The sequence below is a fragment of the Pseudopipra pipra genome, chromosome 29 (assembly GCF_036250125.1).
Source record: "Pseudopipra pipra isolate bDixPip1 chromosome 29, bDixPip1.hap1, whole genome shotgun sequence".
In the NCBI taxonomy this organism is placed as follows: Eukaryota; Metazoa; Chordata; class Aves; order Passeriformes; family Pipridae; genus Pseudopipra; species Pseudopipra pipra.
In genome coordinates, this window is record NC_087577.1 from 2,041,498 (window position 1) to 2,058,656 (window position 17,159).

The 17,159-nt window shown below is 55.4% G+C and overlaps 1 protein-coding gene across 1 annotated transcript; it reads right to left on the bottom strand.

Annotated features, from left to right (window-relative positions):
- Positions 1–381: 381 nt before the first annotated feature.
- On the bottom strand, positions 382–16,189 carry MEX3A (mex-3 RNA binding family member A). Its single transcript, XM_064638473.1, has 2 exons — positions 15,495–16,189; positions 382–4,637 (listed from the first exon to the last, which is right to left on the bottom strand). The coding sequence occupies exons 1-2, from the start codon at positions 15,961–15,963 to the stop codon at positions 3,532–3,534; spliced, it is 1,575 nt and encodes a 524-aa protein (XP_064494543.1). The 5' UTR covers positions 15,964–16,189; the 3' UTR covers positions 382–3,531.
- Positions 16,190–17,159: the final 970 nt, after the last annotated feature.

A 17,159-nucleotide genomic window follows, 5' to 3' on the forward strand; every position in this document is an offset into this window, starting at 1 on the left:
TGTATATATATATATATATATAAAGGTTATTGGAACTGAAGATTTTATTAAAGGCCAACTTGGAGACTTGAGTAGGAACCTTGTCTGCAGAGAGGGGCAGACCCCTAGACAGCCCCACTCTGGTTCCCATCAGCAAGCATTGGACATTTGTTTGGGTCATGATTCCTTTTTTTTTCCCTTCTTTTTTTTTTTTTTAAAGAAAGGTTTTTTGTTTTTTTTTCTCTAACATTTTTCAGCATGCAGGAGGCTTTTACATCGTTTTCGCTTGTTAAGGTGAGAGAGGAGGTACAAGAAGCAGAGGACAGCCCCCCATACCTTCCCCCCTCCCCACTCCCAAGGGTCAGTGCTAGAACAGGTTCCCCCCCACCCCAGGTCCCCAACATAGGGGTCTCCTTCCCCCCTCCCCGTTCCCACCCACCTCTTCACAACCTGGCATCAAATAAAGACATTGATCAAGAACTTGCTCACATTACCACGAACAGACTCCACTCAGCCAAGAACGACTACTCACTCACTAACACAGCGGCCGCCGCCGCTTCCAGCTCAGCCCCCTCCAGCACCAACACGAACATTTCCGAACGCCCCTCTGAAGGGTGGTTGGTCCCCCCCGTACCCCCCGCCCCCCAGGTTCATGCCCCAACCACTCTCTCGACATCAGCGGGAGAATTTTGCGCAATGAACGGATAAAATACAACCCTGGGGTGGGGGGATGGGACACAATGGAGGAGGTGGCACTGGGGAGGGGAGAGGTTGCCAGAGAACAGGAATGTCACCCTCTCCCTTCTCTTCTCTTACTGGGACCAAACCGAAGCTAGATTTTGAACAAGAACTGGGCCAGTTTTAGGAAGGACATGGCCAGTGCTGGCCGAGGCTCCGAAGCCTTTGCCGAGGCCGCGCTGCTGTGGGGATGGATGGCTGCCACAGCCATGCCCCAGGATGGTGCCAGGCCACGGGGGCTCTGGGAGTTCGTCCAGAGCACCCCAGCCCTCCGTCACCCCACAGCCCCCACACTGGCGGGTCCAAAACACGGCGCCTTTGCCCGGGAAGTGCTCGCACTCCAACCCAGTCCTGGTGCAAACGGCTGTGCACACCACAGGGCCGGGAGAAACGCACGGCTGGGGATTACTTAAAGCTCTGGGGAGGAGTACCAGTTCTGCCCGACAGTGTCCCGTTAGCACGGTATTATTACTTTTGTCTTTACTTTTTCCAAAACATCAGCATCCACCATAGCCTGGCAACATTGTCCACATCTCCATCCACCTCTTGCCTCTACGGAATATTTCACCATTGACACAAAACGGTGGAGGCATCCCATCATCCCATCATCATTTCACACCCTCCAACTGGTATCTGAAGATCGAAAGTGGATCTTTATCAGTGCAGAGCACCGGTGCTGCCTGCCCCAGTGCGGCGAGCTCAGCCCCTCCGGTGACCGCAGCCGGTGACCGAGGCCGGCCCAGCCCACCCTACCGGGGGCTCAGGCAGCAACCAGGAGCAAGCAGCAGCACACTGAGCAGAAGAAGGGATGTTCCCAGGAACATTATTACGATGAAAATAAAGTCTCCTGTAACTGAAGGGATTTAAAAAAAAAAAATCTCATGATTTTTTTTGTGATTTTTTTTCTTTTTTTTTTTTTTTTTGCTGTTAGAACTGTCTCTGCCAAGTTGTGAAACTTGTTGGTTCAGTTCTAAATCAGGGTCCAGGATCTGTGAGTAGAAGTCGAGGGGTAGGAAATGGGGAAGCAGTGGTGGTGGGAGAAAAATTATATATATATGGGTTTATATACACATATATATATATATAGGTGCTTGATTAGTTAAGTGCCTATATATATATATACACATATATTTATAGCTGGGTGTACTGGTACTTGATAGGTCAATCCAACACATCTTTTACCATCACAGCATTTTGGCATCCACAGACTGGCTGAACAAACCTGACGGAGTGAAGGTGCTGGCCTACACCTTGTGTGCGTTGGCACAGGAGCCAGATCTGAAGCCCATCCTCTCCCACTTCCCAATGGTTTAAAGTATCTCATTTAACAAAATCAGGAGTCTTGAAATGATTAAAGGATGTTCAACAAGGCAATTTTTTTTCTGTTTTGTTTTGTTCTGAAAAAAATATAATATATAAAAGTGGCCAACCTCAGGAAGATCCAGGAAAAGGACAGCTGAAGAGGTTTTGGTCCATAAAGAAATACTTTTTCTTCTTTTTTTGTTTTTTTTTTCCCCCCACTTGGTTTTGGGTAACAAAAGTTTTGGTCCAGTTTAAAAACAACAACAACAAAATTATCTCTATAAACTCGGGGTTTTTTGCTCTCTGTTGGGATGCATGTTGGTTTCATATGGGCTCATTGCCTGTATTGCATGATCGTCTCTCTTAGGTTTTGGTGCAATAGGTATATTTTTTAAGAAAAGAAAAGCACAACGTGGTGTGTGTGGGTGTGTGTGTGTGCATGGTGCGTGTAGCTGCAGCTGGCATCACTTGGAGAAAAGGATGAAGAGTGACCTACGGAAACATGGAAGTCGATGCACTCCCCCCATGGCTGGGAACTCGGGACTGCTTTGGAAATACCCTGTTAGTGACTCCTGATTCGGCTGATGAACAAATCCCTGCTCGGATAAGGAAAAAAGAACAAAGTTCCAGACTCCACGGTGGCTCAGAATAACAAAATAAATGCTCGTCGCCTGGTGTGATCCCAATAGGTTCTTCCAAACCTTCTTCAGTTTCACCGGCGTCGTTTTTATTTCTTCACCTTCTTTTTTTCATTTTCTTTTTTTTTGTGGTTTTTTGTTTGTTTTTTTTTTAAAAAAAGGAAAACAATAAAAGTTCTTTAGCTGTTGATTTTTTTTGTTTAAATCTTTGAGGTAATACAGTTGTGCCCTCATTCTAACAGGTTCCCAGAGGTTGATGTTTTCTTTCTTGTTCTTCTAACTCCCCATCATCCGTTTTCTTTTCTTTCTGTTTGTTTCTTTCCGAGTTCCCAGTTGGGCTGACATCCCTGGGGGAGAGGAGAGTGGGGGCTTCAGGCCAAGACAAAGGTTGAACATGGCTGGAGAAAGGCTGGCAGGGTCCTCCTCGTGTCCCTGCTCCCTTCCTGGCTGATCCAGGTGGCCTGGCTTGGTCATCGCTGAGAAGTCCCAATCTCACCACCAAAAAAAACTGAACTAAACCGCTTTGCTTGCAAGATCCGAGTGTGCGTTCAGAGTACTTGGTTTACAAAAGACATTGCAGGCTGGAGCATTGTTCGCCCTTCAAAATTTCTGGCTTTGCTATTCATTTTAATTTTATTATTCACTTATTCTTTTTTAAAAAATAACATACATTGCTTGTAAAATAATTTCTTTCTTTTTCTTCTTCTTCTTCTTTAAATTAATTTATTCTTTCATTCATTTGTTTGTTCTTCAGATGTCATTATTATTATTATCATTATTATTATTATTATTATTATCATCAGCATTTTTCTTTCGTGGACCCCCCCCACGCTCCCTTCCTACCCCCCACCCCCCAGTGCCCTGCTCTGTCTCTTTAGGAAAATATTCTAATGGCCTGAGTGGCTGCTGCGTGGCAAACCGGGCACTCCGGATCAGTCCTCTCGCAGATCCTCACGGCACACTCCATACAGAAGAGGTTGTGGCCGCACGGCACCAGCGCAGCTGTGACCTCGCTTTCGAAGCACACCATGCACTCGCGGCTGCTGGCAACGGATGTCCGGGCAGCGGCCGGCGTTCCCAGCTTGGAAAACCCCTGGAGCGGCTCCCCCTGCGACCTCCTGGGCAGCCCAGAGAGGCTGGGCTCTGGGATGGAGGAGGACGGGGAGCGGTGGGAGTTGGGGTGGATGGTGCCAGTGCTGCTGGAGCGCTGCTGCTTCGAGAAGAGCACCGAGACAGGGTTGGTGTTCTCCTGGCCAGCCCACATCGGGGCCCCCGACTCCGGCACCCCGTAGTACAGATCCTGCTTGTTCACGCCGTAGTTGGGGAAGAGGTAACCGTAATTGAAGTCATTTTGGTCGTTCAGCCGGGGGGTCTCGTAGACAGGGTCAACAGAGCAGTCGCCGATGCAGCCCAGGCTGTTCTGCCGGAAGGTGGAGAGGGGTTTGCAGCCCGGCGCCGGCGTGTGGACCCGCCAGGCCTCCGAGTAGCGGTTCTCCATGCCAGAGTCAGGGCTGCTAGAGAGGAAGTCGTTCTCGTTGTTGTACTCCAGGATCTTGCCCGTCCTCACCGCAATGTGGGTCTCGATCTCCTCCCGGGCGCGCTCCACGTTGCCTGGTGCACCAGTGATCTCGAAAACGGGATCCCGGTCCCGGCTGGGCGTGATGATGTAGGTGTTGGTCTGCTGCTGGATCCGCTTGATGGTGGCTCCCTTGGGGCCCACCACCAGCCCCACCACGCGGTAGGGCACACGCACCCGGATGGTGACCTGCCCCGGCAGGGTGGGCGCGCTGCCGAAGGTGGTGCCTGCCTTGTTGCGGGAGGCCCTGATCATGGAGAAGTGCTCAGCCGCAGAGATGATCTCCCGCCGGGCCATGGCCACATCCTCCCGCCGCCCCGTCACCATGAAGACTGGCTCCTCGCCCCGCACCGGGGTCTTGATGTAGGTGTTGGTCTTCGCCCGCAGGGCTTTGATCTTGCAGCCTTGGGAAGAGAGAGGGAAGAAGGCACGGCAGTTAGCAAGGCCATCCCACCGCCTTCCCTGCTCTGCAGGACACTGGGCTGAGCAGCCACGATCTCCTGTGCCACATGGCAGCTGCTGCCCAGGACCTGGAACGAGGGAAAGACCCTTTCCCCGTAACCCTGATAGGGACATGCCGCCAGAGGGAGGTCCACCCTCACCATGCCCAGAGAGTCCCTCCCTCAGGGGCGCCACACTCCCTCATCCCCCAAAATGGGAGTCACCATTTTGTGCGCTGCCCTGCATCACACAATCCCACCCCAACTGCCTCCCCTCAGAGATCATCCCCTGAGATCTCCCTTCCACACACCCCAACACCAATGAGTCACAGGGGGATGGATCCAAGCCACCCGCAGGGGCCAACAGTCTCCATGAAGAGGCCTGTCTCCAGAGCCCTCGGATCTCGGATGGCCCCTCAGAGAAGATGGCCACCTGGGATTTTGGGGACAGGGTTGAAGTGTAGGGCAGCCAGAGGTGACAGGAGAGAGCAGGGGGACACTAATCCCACAGCCTGGGCGGTAGATGTGGTGCCCCTGGGCCACCCTGTGCCAGCTCATGAGGGGAGTCACCAGCCATGACTCCAGAGAGCAGAGCCCTCCATGGGGACATCTGTACTACTGAGGAGGTTTTGGGATGAATCCGGTGAATTTCAGGGGGCCAAGTTTGGAGGGGAGTTGCAAGAGACGCAGCAATTTGGCCACCCCACCCCAAATATGGCAGGACCCCAAACACTGGCAGTACTAGATGGCTGGGGGTAGCAGGACACCAGGATTTGCTTCGGGGTCAAAACAGCAAGAAATGGGGCAGGGCTGCCCTCCTATGAGCCCCACAGCAGGCTGTGCACAGATCCCTGCTCTAGGTACTCAGGCCCTCTTCTGAGATCACTGGCCAAGCCTGTGCTTTTGTGTACCAGTATCCACTTCCTGGACACCAGCAAGCCCATTCCCCATCTCCCAGAGCCCACCGAGTCCATTCTCTTGCTGCTAGGGCCCACTGAGCCCCTTCTCCCAGCTCCAAGAGCTCACCAAGCCCATTCCCCAGCTCCTCACAGTTCAGAAAACAGTCTTCTGCCTTCCCAGAAAGGGCAAAAGACTTTCCAGTGTGTTTTGGCTTCCAAATGGTATTTTGGAGTGTCTCAAGCCAACTGTGTGACTCCAGGTTCTGAGACAACACCGCGATGCCATCAAGCAATGAAATATTTTTACAGATGTGGCACAGTTCTCTAAACTACTCCTGGATGTTTCCTTGCTGCTGTCCTGCCCCTCGAACCCCTCTCTCCAAAACCTCATTCAAGTGCCCAAGGCATTTCCAAAGCCTGACTCCAAATTCCTGTGCAAACTAGGGGTTCCTCTGCGGGAGGTTTGCTCTAAGCTCAGATCTCCAAGAAAAATTAAAATCCGTGATTCTCCAGGGCGCTGCATCTTCACCAGTGCAGATGGAGCAAGGTGAGCACTTTGCCCTGGTTTCCCAAGGATTTGGGTGTCTGACTCAGGCTCATGGAACCAGAGGATGAGGACGCAGCATTGGGACCTCTGTGAGATCCCCCAGCTACTCCCACCCCACCTTCTCTCCCCTGAAGAGCCCATCTCTTGTTCTCTCTAACCATCTGAGACCAGCAGGTTTTCCCCAACTGCGCTCCACTGACATCACACTTTAACACACAACGACCTGCAAACAATGCCTCTGCAACCACGAGATGCAGATTTCTCAGCTCGCGGGCTGGAACATCATTATTTATACAGATCCTAGTAAATAACAGCACCTCCCCAGCTGGGAGTTCAAGGGCTGCCACTCAGTGCTGCCACTTATCCACAGCTCGCCTCGTGAGACATGGGCTGGTGACACCGGGGTGTTCACCGGAACGCAGCTATCCCACCACTCTGTGTGGTTGGCAAGGATCGAACTCGGGCACCTGTGGCGATGGAAACAGCCTCGTGCCACTACAGCTGACAGGAATTCCCCGTGCTCGCAGGCGCTGCAGACGCTGCAACCAGCGGCGCCCCGGCACAGAGCGCGCTCAGCCCAGCCGGCTGTGCCCACACCAGCACCGCGTGGGCACGGGGCACAGCCCCGGCGAACCGCAGACATCGGCACGCACAGAGCCCTCCCGGTGCAGCTGTGAACCCCATCGCCCGTCCGAGGGTCTTGGCAGTGCCGCGGGACACGTGCCGGCAAATCCGGACTCCGCTATCGACTCACAGCACGACTTTTAACTCCTCAGAGCTACTGCAGCTCCCAGAGCCTCACTCCCCCATTTGTGGAGTGGGGAGAATAGCTGCCTCCTGCCTTGGGATCCCACAAAACTTCCTCTAACACTCCACATCGCAGTGCTGCTGCGCTAAACCCATCTCTGAGCCACGAATTCCATGTTCCTGGGGAATGGAAATGCCAGATCTGACATCTGAGAAGGAGCTGGGCAAACCCCCAAATCCAAACCAAATCCACCCCTTGCCAAATCAAGCGTAGCTCACAGGTTACTCCCCAGAGTTTGCACCCTGAGGTAGGTTTGTGATGCTTTGTTGCGTAAAGTTTCCAAATGGCCCATGTGGACTGATGGTCACCCCATGGTGTGTAATTAGCACCCAGGAAACCCAAAGGACAGGACCTCATGGAGCCAGGCATGACTCGACTGTAGGATAAACCCACGCAGACAAAATCCAGAACAAAGGTTCACCCCAAGGAGGGTGGGATAAAACTCCGAGGGGTCACCTATGCCCTCTAGCAGACCCCGGGCAGGGTGGGCTCCTCCTGACCCACCCCTGGTAGACATTTCCCTGCCCTGCTACTGTGCCGCTCGCTCCAAAGATGGAGATTCCATCTTAGGAAGATTAACCGAGATGCCACCATTTCCCCAGGGATATCACCGAAGCGTCACATGGAAAGACAGGGGGGTGTTCACGGCAAGCATCGAGCTGCAAACGCCTCCCATGCATCACCCCAGGGTGAAGCAGCTCTGCCAAATTCCGCGGTGACCCGCGCCCTGCCTCTGGAGCGCAAGGCTCACTCTCCTGAGCAGAAGGACCTCAGGCAGGCATGTGGCAGGGCTGGGCTTGGGCTCCGCGTTGTTCTGAGCTGTGGGACAATGACGGCGTGTGGGGGAGAGGGATCTGAGCCCGGCACGACAGGAAACAATCACAGAGGCGACACGGAGGGTCAGGCAGGCAGAGCGGTGACAAAGGATGGGGGCTCCATGCTGGGGACAGATGGAAGGGAACGGTGGCAGTGAATAAGAGCAAATGTAAGTGTGGTTCATGAGCTGGAGGGGTGGGAGGGAGTTAGGGATGGAGGAAAGGTGACAGAAATTGAGGGAGAGGCACACCCTGATCCCTCCAAGAGAGGAGGAGAATAAGAGGTGTGGAAGCAAAGCAGAGACACCCCAAAACAGCAGAAGGAAGATGGGCAAGGAGAGAGCACGGCAAGAGGGAGGGGAGGGAGGATCTGGAACGGACAAAAGGACGCGTGGTGCAGTCGGCTGTGTGAGAAGGGGGGGAGGAGGGAGGGTCTCCATGCAGGCCTGCAGACAGGAAAGCCAGCTTTGTGGAGACAGACAGATGGGGATCCTGTGCTTAAAAATGGGAGAAAATTACCCCACAGGAAATTAGACCAACTCTGGCAAGCCCAGCAGCCCAGTGGGTTCAGCGGCCCAGACCTCCAGCAGCTCCAAACTGGTGCAGACAATGGCCAAGCCATCAGCAGCCCAAATCCAAAGAACTCCACAACTTCCAGGAGTGCTGTGCTGGTTTACATCAGCTAAAACCAGGCTGTGCTTAAACCTGATTTAACCCCTTTGTGCCAAGGCTCCTGGCTCACCTCAGCCCCAACCCTCTGACCCTGCTTTGCACACTAAACAGGGGCTGATGCTCCTTTGAGATCGCTGTTTCTGATGGAGCCAGATCAGGATGTGGCCCGTGACACCCCAGCTGGATGAGCAGCACAGCCCAATGTGCTCATTCCAAATGAAATTTGTCCTGTATGGGGGTGGTTTTTTTAACACTTTCTTTGTGTGTAACTGAAATTTGAAAACACCACGCAACAAAGCACTTTACTTGGTGGGTAATTCAAAGGAGAGGGAGGTTGAGGGAGGGAACTGTTTAGCAGGTGATGTCAAAATGTGAAACTAAGGGGAGTAAAGGACCCGTCGAAGCTGTACTAATACGTAACTTTGTGTATGCTCTCCTCATTACAGCAGCGCGCACACACCAGTGCGTCGATCCCTGGCACGCTCCTGCCACTTAGATTTTTATATTAAATAGGGAATTAAGCCCTTTCTCATTGAGTTTCCACGACCTACCTTCTATTATCCTGGTTTTTGCCAGTAATGCGGATTCCAAAGCATTTTACAAAGGAGGTTGTAAGCTCAGTTCCTCTCCACACCCCTTTTTCTCTTTAATTTCACTGATTGCCAATTGACTCAAAGTAAATGTTTTTGCAAATTACCTGAGCACACCACAAACATTCCCACACAGGACCAAACCCTGGAGGACTGGCGAGCCTCTGGTGCCCAGACCAGTCAGCTAACTGGAATTAATCCACAGAACAGCCAGCTCTGGCTGAAAACATATAAATAAATTGAGTCTAGACATTGCCAAGATGGGGGGCGGGGATCAGGGGGAGATTTGGATGCACAGCCACCTCCTCCTCTCTGCTTAGCCCTGCATCAGGGCAAAAAACCATCAAAACTACCAGAGAAGGCTCCAGGAGCTTGTTGCACCTCTCCAGCTAAGGCGGTTGTTCTCGAGGGCAGCGAGGGTGCCGGATGCACCAGATCTGTTTCCTTGGCATGAGCCCATCCCAAATGTTCTCTCTCTGAGCAGCCCAAAACCAACGTGTTTCCATGGGACCTCACTGGGGTTCACACCAACGCTCCCAGTAGCAGGAAAACACCGGAGCAGTGCACGGGATGGACGTGCCCACCACACCACACATGGTGACAGCGCCAGCAGGACAGTGCAATGGCATGTGCAGCTGTGCCCATGGTGTAGATCCATTGGATATTTCACTTTGGTGTAAATTCAGAGTTAAACCTGCTGACAACCTTCTTCTCAGTGCTGCCAGAAGGCCAGATCCTGAACAAGTACGTTCTGCTACTGATGCAGTCTAGAGGCTCTCACCTGGCACCAACTGGTGCCTCCAGCACAGGCCAGTTGACTCTCAGGAGCATGAGCTCCACCTGAAAGCCTCAGAGGCGCTGTACCAGCAACAGCAAACAGCTCCGGAGCCAGCCTCGAGGTGAGTCTTTCTGTTTCATTGATTTTTTTGTGGTTTTATTTTGAAACACCCCCCCCAATCACTCCAGGCCCTGTTATTTCTTGTTTTCATCAGATAGAAAATAATCCCTACAGACAAAAGGTTGTTAGCCCTCTTCTCATTTATCCCAAGGCACTGTTACACTGCATGGGTACAAATTACACCTGTAAATACCCCACTCAGGTTATTCTGACAGTGCCAGTGGGGTGTAAGAGAGTCTAAGGGCAAATTAGAACTTGGGTCTTTTTTTCTGTTGTAGTCAGAAAATTAAAGAGGACCATAAAATAAACAACCTTCAGCTACCTCAGGTAAGGTGGGGCGTTCTTTTCCCTGTTAAGATGAAAGCCATGTTAAAAGACAAGCACACAAAGAACCTCACAAATAAACCCTCCTGACGGCCTGTGGGGTAAGGTTTTGCTGCATTGAAAACCTGATGAAAGTGGTGTCAAAAAACACAAACACACACAAAAGGACCACAACCAACCAACTAAATCCCTTCGCATTGAGGGTTTATTGTCCTGATGATGCAAGTTGTGTTTACAAGAAGGGAAAAAAAACCCACCCAATACACCATGCCAGGAAAACCAGCGACCGCCTCGTTCCAGTGTGGAGATTTTACGCTTTTTCATGTCGCGATGAAAGTTGTTTATGGAAAAAAAAAAAGGAAAAACATCTTCCCCCCCCAAAACACCCCAAAGCAACAGCCCTGATGCCACAGACAATCACCGCCTTGTTGTGCGGCAGTGGAAAGTTGGGAACTGGAAGCCCTCGGCCCCAACAGCGATGCGATGCATCGCATGGAGTGGGTGTGCCTGTGGCCCCCCGCAATCCCGCCACGGCCCCATGGCACACGCTCGGGGTCGGAGCTGGAGCCGGAGCCGGCCGGAGCGCGGGGGAAGCGGGGCAAGGCGAGCGACAGGGGGGGGATGCGGGGAGGGGGCTGCCAGACAAAGGCGGGGGCCCCCACCCAACGCCAGCACGCTTTTCCCACTGCCCTAGATTCCGGGCGGCTGCGCTGCAGCGCGGTTCACTCGGTCAGCGCGGCATCCAGCCGCCCGATCCGATGCACAGAGGACCGTGTGTGTGTGTCTCCCTAGAAAATTCCCTTTGTCTCTCTCCCAGACCCATTTTCTCCTCCCACCTCCAGTTCAAACCGCACAAAGTCGATCTCGTTCCGCACTTTTCCCTGGTGTAAATTCAGACCGATTCTCATTAACACTTTATAACAACCCAGCACCAACTGCAATTTCTCTCTCCCTTTAAGGCTCATCCCAAGCTGCCAGAGCAGCGTATGGAGGTTGGCTTCAGGCTGCACCAGACCGGGTGGCTTTAGCTCCAAGATTTCTGTGAAGCAAGGAGACAAGAGGATCTGCCCCACTCGCTGCTCCTCGGATGCTGTACATTCATCCACCTCCACAGGGTGGGTGGGGGAGCTGCAATCATCAGGCTTCCTCAATGGAAAAGGCTTCCTTGGATTATTTTTAAATGCTGAAAGCGTTGAAGCATGTTTGGAGCTACACAAAGAGCCCAATCACCTAGGGTTAGTGAGGCCTCTTGTTATCTGACTTCACCTTGCCAAGAAAGAGCAATTTATGCTAGGCTCCTCTCTCACATAATCTCATTCCTGGTGACAACAAGCTGGTTGAAGTAGGCTGGGAGATGCTGCATCCAAGGGTGTCTCTGGGTACAGGTGACAATGGATGCTACCACTGTGATGAGACCAAAAACCCTTAAAGGGACCAAAAATCCTTAGAGGGAAGGTCCTTGCTGGGAGCAGGCGCAGCAGGAAGTTAAACCTACACCACACGTTCTCCCAACACCTGCGCACACCAGATACACAAAGAACCAGCACCATGTCTCCCTAACCACAACATCTGGCCTTAAATGTGCCCTGCAGCCTCTTCCCTGACTCCACCACCAGCAGCCCAGTTTGTCCATGGGAGTGGGCAGAAAAGTTGAATATCAAGCTTGATTTGGCTGATTTACACCCATCTCAGGTGACTTCTAGGGAAGAACCCAGATCATCACAGTGGCTGAGGATTTTCTGCCGCTTTCTAAGCTCACAGCACACATGACCAAGACGCGAGGCCCTTAAGACACTCTCTGCTCCCTTAGCGTCTCTCCTATCTAAACCCACACCCTTGGGTTGCAAGAAACTTCTCCTCCACAACTCCCTTAGTATCCCATCATCTTCTCAAAAACCACCTGTAAACCCTTCCAGTGCTTTGTCTTTACACCCTGGCAAATTCATCCACACAGCTGTGAGAACCCATGCAGTCCTAGACAGGCTGTTGCAGGCAAGACCTCCACAACAAGAGTTGGCAGGAGAAATGCAAGAGCCATCAAGCACCCCAACGTGCCACACAGGCCCTGAGTGGCTCCAGAACCAGGGAGCACTGTCCCTGCCATGGCACATGCTGGGAGGTTCAGTCACCCAACTCAGCACAGCTGGAGTTCTCACCCACCAAGGGAAGGAGGGATGATCTGCAAGAGCCACGACCCAGGCGGAGATGCCCCTGCCCCTCACCCTTGCAGCAACAGGAGGGCAGGCAATGGAGGTTATGGTTCCACCTCCAGCCAGAGAAAGGGGTGTCACTGGCAACCCTGGCCAGGGGCAGTGTTCATAGGCACCAGTCAAAAGGATTCTTATGACTTCATCCCCTCATCCTTCCTTTCTCAGTTTCCTCTCCTTCAGTTTGCGAAGCAGTCCTTGGCACATCCCACCAGCCGCCCAGCTCTCTGCCACGAACCCTGGGGCATCAGGTGAAGGAGCAGCTCTTGGTGCCTGTCTGTCCAGTTCCCACCAAGTCCCCCTTTCCAGGGCCCATCTCATGCCAGTCAGCCCTTCATGCCAGCCGGCTCGCGGCCGCGCTGCTGGAGATGTGCTGCTCAAATTCAGCGCACAAACCAGCCCCAGCGCAAACCCGAGCGAGGTTTCCAGCAGGCGATTGGCTCCGCAAGGGCACGTTCACAGTTCCCGGGGAAAGCAGGAGCTGCCAAGCTCAGGTTGAGCTCCTGCAGCATCTCTCACTCCAGGTGGAGCCACCCCCTCTGCCACAGTTAAACCTGTTCACAAACCACCCTTAGAGACAGTCCAATAAAAATATATGGGGCTTGAGTCTTATTTATGTTCAAGTGCCTTTACACTCGTTCAGCAAAATGAGGGGTGGCCTGATGGCAGGTGGAATTCCCATGGTCAGGCGTGGGCACCTGGGCCCCCATGGCCAGATCCAGGCCTCTCATATCCACACCTGCCCATGAGAAACATCTTCATATATGGTAAATATTATTTTAAAATAATCAAAAGGAACAGTGTGTTTCTTCAGATCAGAAAATAGTAAGTTAGAGAAAACCCTGTCACCAAGTAAAGCCCTGAAATAATTTTTATTTCATTAATACTTTTTGCAAGATGTTCATCACCCCATTCACAGGTACCCATAAACCACTTATTTTCCTAGAAAACCATCCACCACATGAGCAGTACTACCAAAGGGTGACAATCTGCAGTTTCTGGGATTCTTGGTCAGACATTCATGAGATTGCACGATTCAGTCCCCTGGGAGCCCCGCATCCAACTCCAGACCCTCGTAATCTGGCCTTCCACTCAAAAACAAGACACAGGAGACATTGGAGACATTCCTACAGGCCTTTAGAAACAAGTGTGAGCCACAATCTCTGCTGGAGTAAAGAGCCATGGCTGCGGGGTCTGTGCCGAAGGAATCCTGGCTTCTCCCAGCACAGGATCCATCCCACCTGCTTCCATGATGGGGCACAGCCTGCACCGTCTGCCCCACCGGCGGATGGAGCGCAGCCGCGGCCACATCCCCAGGGCTCCAGCATACTGACATTTCACAGTTTCCCAGATGTGGGAAAACCCTCACACATGCTAAAAATGGTGGAAAAAATCCAGGTCTGCACGTTCCTCTCCATCACTCTGGCCACAGCAGGCATGTGCTGCATTCTGAACACATCGGAACACACCCCCTTCTCGGGAGTCTGGGGCAGTAGTGAGATCCTGGAAGAAAACAGCCCCTGCACGTTTCCCCTCAGTTCCGCCTGCTGAATCCTCTCTCTTTCCCAACTTTATTAAACAAAGGGGGCCTGATTCTCCACAGCCTCACACCCGCCAGTGTGGAGTCGGTGCTGAGCCCGCTGTGTCGGCCCGTGCTCCACTCCTGGTGGTGTAAAGGCATCACGGGGAGGATCAGGATCAGGGCCAGCGGGATCTCCTTGGCCAGACCTTCACCCCGCTCCAGTCGTCTCCCCAACTCCCTGGCGAGGGGCCCCCATCCCAGCATGGTGGACGTCAGAGCAAGAGCTGTTCCCTCGGCTGCAGATGCCCCAAGTTTTGGGGAGGTCAGCACCCCACGGACTCTTGCCCACTCTCCATCCCGGCATAGGGACCAGACCCTTGCTCTGCGGGTCAGAGCGAGCATAGCCTCCGCAGGGCCCATTGTTCCCACCACACACCCCAGCATCATGATGCCCAGCCCGGAGCCATTTATGTCCCTCTCCCTGTGGCTTCCCCTCGCCCACCTCAGCCCTTCTGAGAGCACGGGGGGGAGGTCATCACACGCCGGGTCCCATCATGAACCCCTGCTCGGATGTCTGCAATCCCAACCCACGAGGGAGCATCTGCCCGTGGAGCCGCAGGCTCTGCCCGTCGCACTTCCAGAGCGACAAGTTACTTGTGCAGAGAAAGAAAGAAAAAAAACCCCGACACTTAGCCGCACTATTATTATTTTTTTTTCCTCTGTAGCGACACAAAACTTCTCTCGGCAGCACCGTGCCCCGGCTCCCGCAGTGCCCACGGGCAGCGCGGGGCCCCGCACCGCACACCCGGCAGCGGTGGGGGTGGGCGAGGGGTGACTTAAGAGTGGGTGTGGTATGGAGATAGATATATTTTTTTTTTTTTTTTTTTTTTTGTAAAGCCCTCCTCCATTCCACCTCGCTCCGAACGGAGCCGTGAGGAGAACAAAAGCATCACTGTGGCGGCGCGCGGGCAGCGGCTGCGGGGGGCCCACGCGGGACGGCGGGTCCCGCTCCAGGGTCCCCCCGCTCCCACGAGCGGCGGGAGGAGCTCGGCTCCCACCCGCTTTATCGGCCGCTCGGACCGAGCCCGGCACCACCACACCCCCTCCGCCCAGCCAACAAAGGGGGGCTCCGGGGCGCGGGGCCGGGCTCAGCCCGCTCCCCCCGCCCTCCCCCCGCCTTATTCCCAGTTTTTTTCTTTTTTTAAGGAGAGCGCGGCCGGGATCGGCTCTTTGGCAGAACCGGGAGCGGCGCGCGGGGCTCCGGTGCCGGCAGCCGGACAAGCCCCCGCAGCATTCTCACAGACTTCCCGTCCCACCCTTCCCAAAAACCCCCGTGCCGGGAGCGCAGCCACCCGCCCGCAGCTCGGGAGCTCCAGGGCTTTGTCCCCGGCGGGGCCGAGCGGCCCCGGCCACGAACAATGGGCGGGAGGGAGCGGCGGGGGCGGCGGTGGGGCCCCCCGGCCGCGGGGGGAGTGTCCCGGGACCGGCGACCGGGAGGACCGTGGTGGGGATCGGGGGTACTGGGGTCCCGGCGCTCACCTTGCCGTCCCACGATCTCGGCCACGTGCTCGGAGCTGGGCACCGGGACGCACTCGGTGGTGTTGGAGCTGCTCTTGAGCCGCAGCTCGGCCTCCTTGTAGAGCGCGCACAACTTGGGCTCCGCCGCCCCGGCGCTGGGCGCCGCCGAGCCCTTCGGGGCCGCCGGGGGCGGCGGCGGCGGCGGCGGCGGCGGCTGCTGCGGCGGCGGCGGCGGCGGCGGGGGCTGCTGCGGCGGCGGCGGCGGCGGGTTATTGTTGTTGTTGTTGCTGTCCTCCACGAGCACCACGGCCGAGGAGGAGGAGGAGGAGGAAGGCTCGCCTAGCCCCAGCAGACAGAGCTGGTCCAGGGCGAGCTGCAGCGCCCGGTCATCCTCCAGCAGCGCTCTGTCTTTGCCGCTCCCACCGAAACAGCCTAAATCGCCGAAACCCCCGTTCCTTTCCATTATCCCTGGGACTACCAGGCTAGGCATGGCTAACAAAGGCTTGGGAGGGGGCTGGGGGCTGAGGGGGGGGGCGAGAGGAGGGGAGGGGGGGGGGACACAAAGAGCTCGGGAGGGAGAAGGGAAAAAAAAAAGGCAGAGGGAGAGAACGAGAGAGAGAAAAGGACCCTCCGCCCCCCGCCCCCCGCCTGGCCAAGCCCCTTTCCCGTGTAACCCGAGCCCCGCGCCCGCCGCCTCCACCGCGGGGTCCCCCCGCCGCCGCCCCCGCCCCCGGCCGCCGCCGCCGGGGGGTGCGGGGGGCGCGGAGCGGAGCGCGGCCCCGCGGGGGGAAACTCTTTTGTTTGAAGGCGGCTGGGCGCTGCGGGAGCGGCCCGGCCCGCGGGCTGATGGGGGATGTAGTCCGGCCGTGGCACACCCCCGCCCGCGGCGGCGGCGGCGGGGACCGGGCGGTGGGACGGGGGCGGCGGGGACCGGGGCGGCGGCGGGCGCAGGGGGAGTGGATATGGGGGGGGGAACCTCGCCGTGACACGGGGAGGGGGATGTGGGGACCCACGGTGACACGGGGAGGGGGGCGGCGGGGCGACCGGCACGGTGGGGGGGATGTTTGGGACCCACAGTGACACGAGTGGAGTAGGATGTGTGGGACCGGCTGGGACACGGGTGGGGGGCTGCAGAGAGGCACACTGTGCAGTGGGTGGAGGGGTTGCAGGGGCACACACCGTGTCCCGGGTGTAGGAGCTGCTGCAGGGGGACCGACCGTGTCACCAGTGGAGGGACATGCCATGACATGGCTGAAGGGGGTGTGGGGGGACCAGCCATGCAATGAACGGGTGCAGGGCTCTGTGTGGGGACTTGCTGGCCAAATGCGTGGGGACCCATTGCAACACGGGTGTAGGGGGCTCCTTGGAGGCCCACCATGCAGCAAATGGGTGGAGGGGGCTGCGTGAGGACCCGCTGAGATGTGGGTGGAGGGGCTGCATGGGGACCCACTGTGAGTGACTGTGTGGATACTTACTGTGCACACCCTCGGCACGGAGGGGTCACAGGAGGAAGGGATCTGTGTGAGGACCCACCATGTGCCCCCCAGCATGGAGGGGTAATGGGTGAAGGAGGGGGCTGTGTGGAGACCTGCACCCCATCAAGGAGGTTTTGTGTGGGGACCTGCCACCGCCCACTCAGGAGCGTGCTGCGAAGGTGCCCAGGGTTGGGATCCATCCAGAGACCCA

Bases quoted from the DNA above. Each gene is read 5' to 3' on its own strand.
- MEX3A (XM_064638473.1), bottom strand. From the start codon at position 15,963: ATGCCTAGCCTGGTAGTCCCAGGGATAATGGAAAGGAACGGGGGTTTC. The intron at 4,638-15,494 runs GTGAGCGCCGGG...TCTCTTCCCAAG, and splicing joins CGAGATCGTGGGACGGCAAG to GCTGCAAGATCAAAGCCCTG.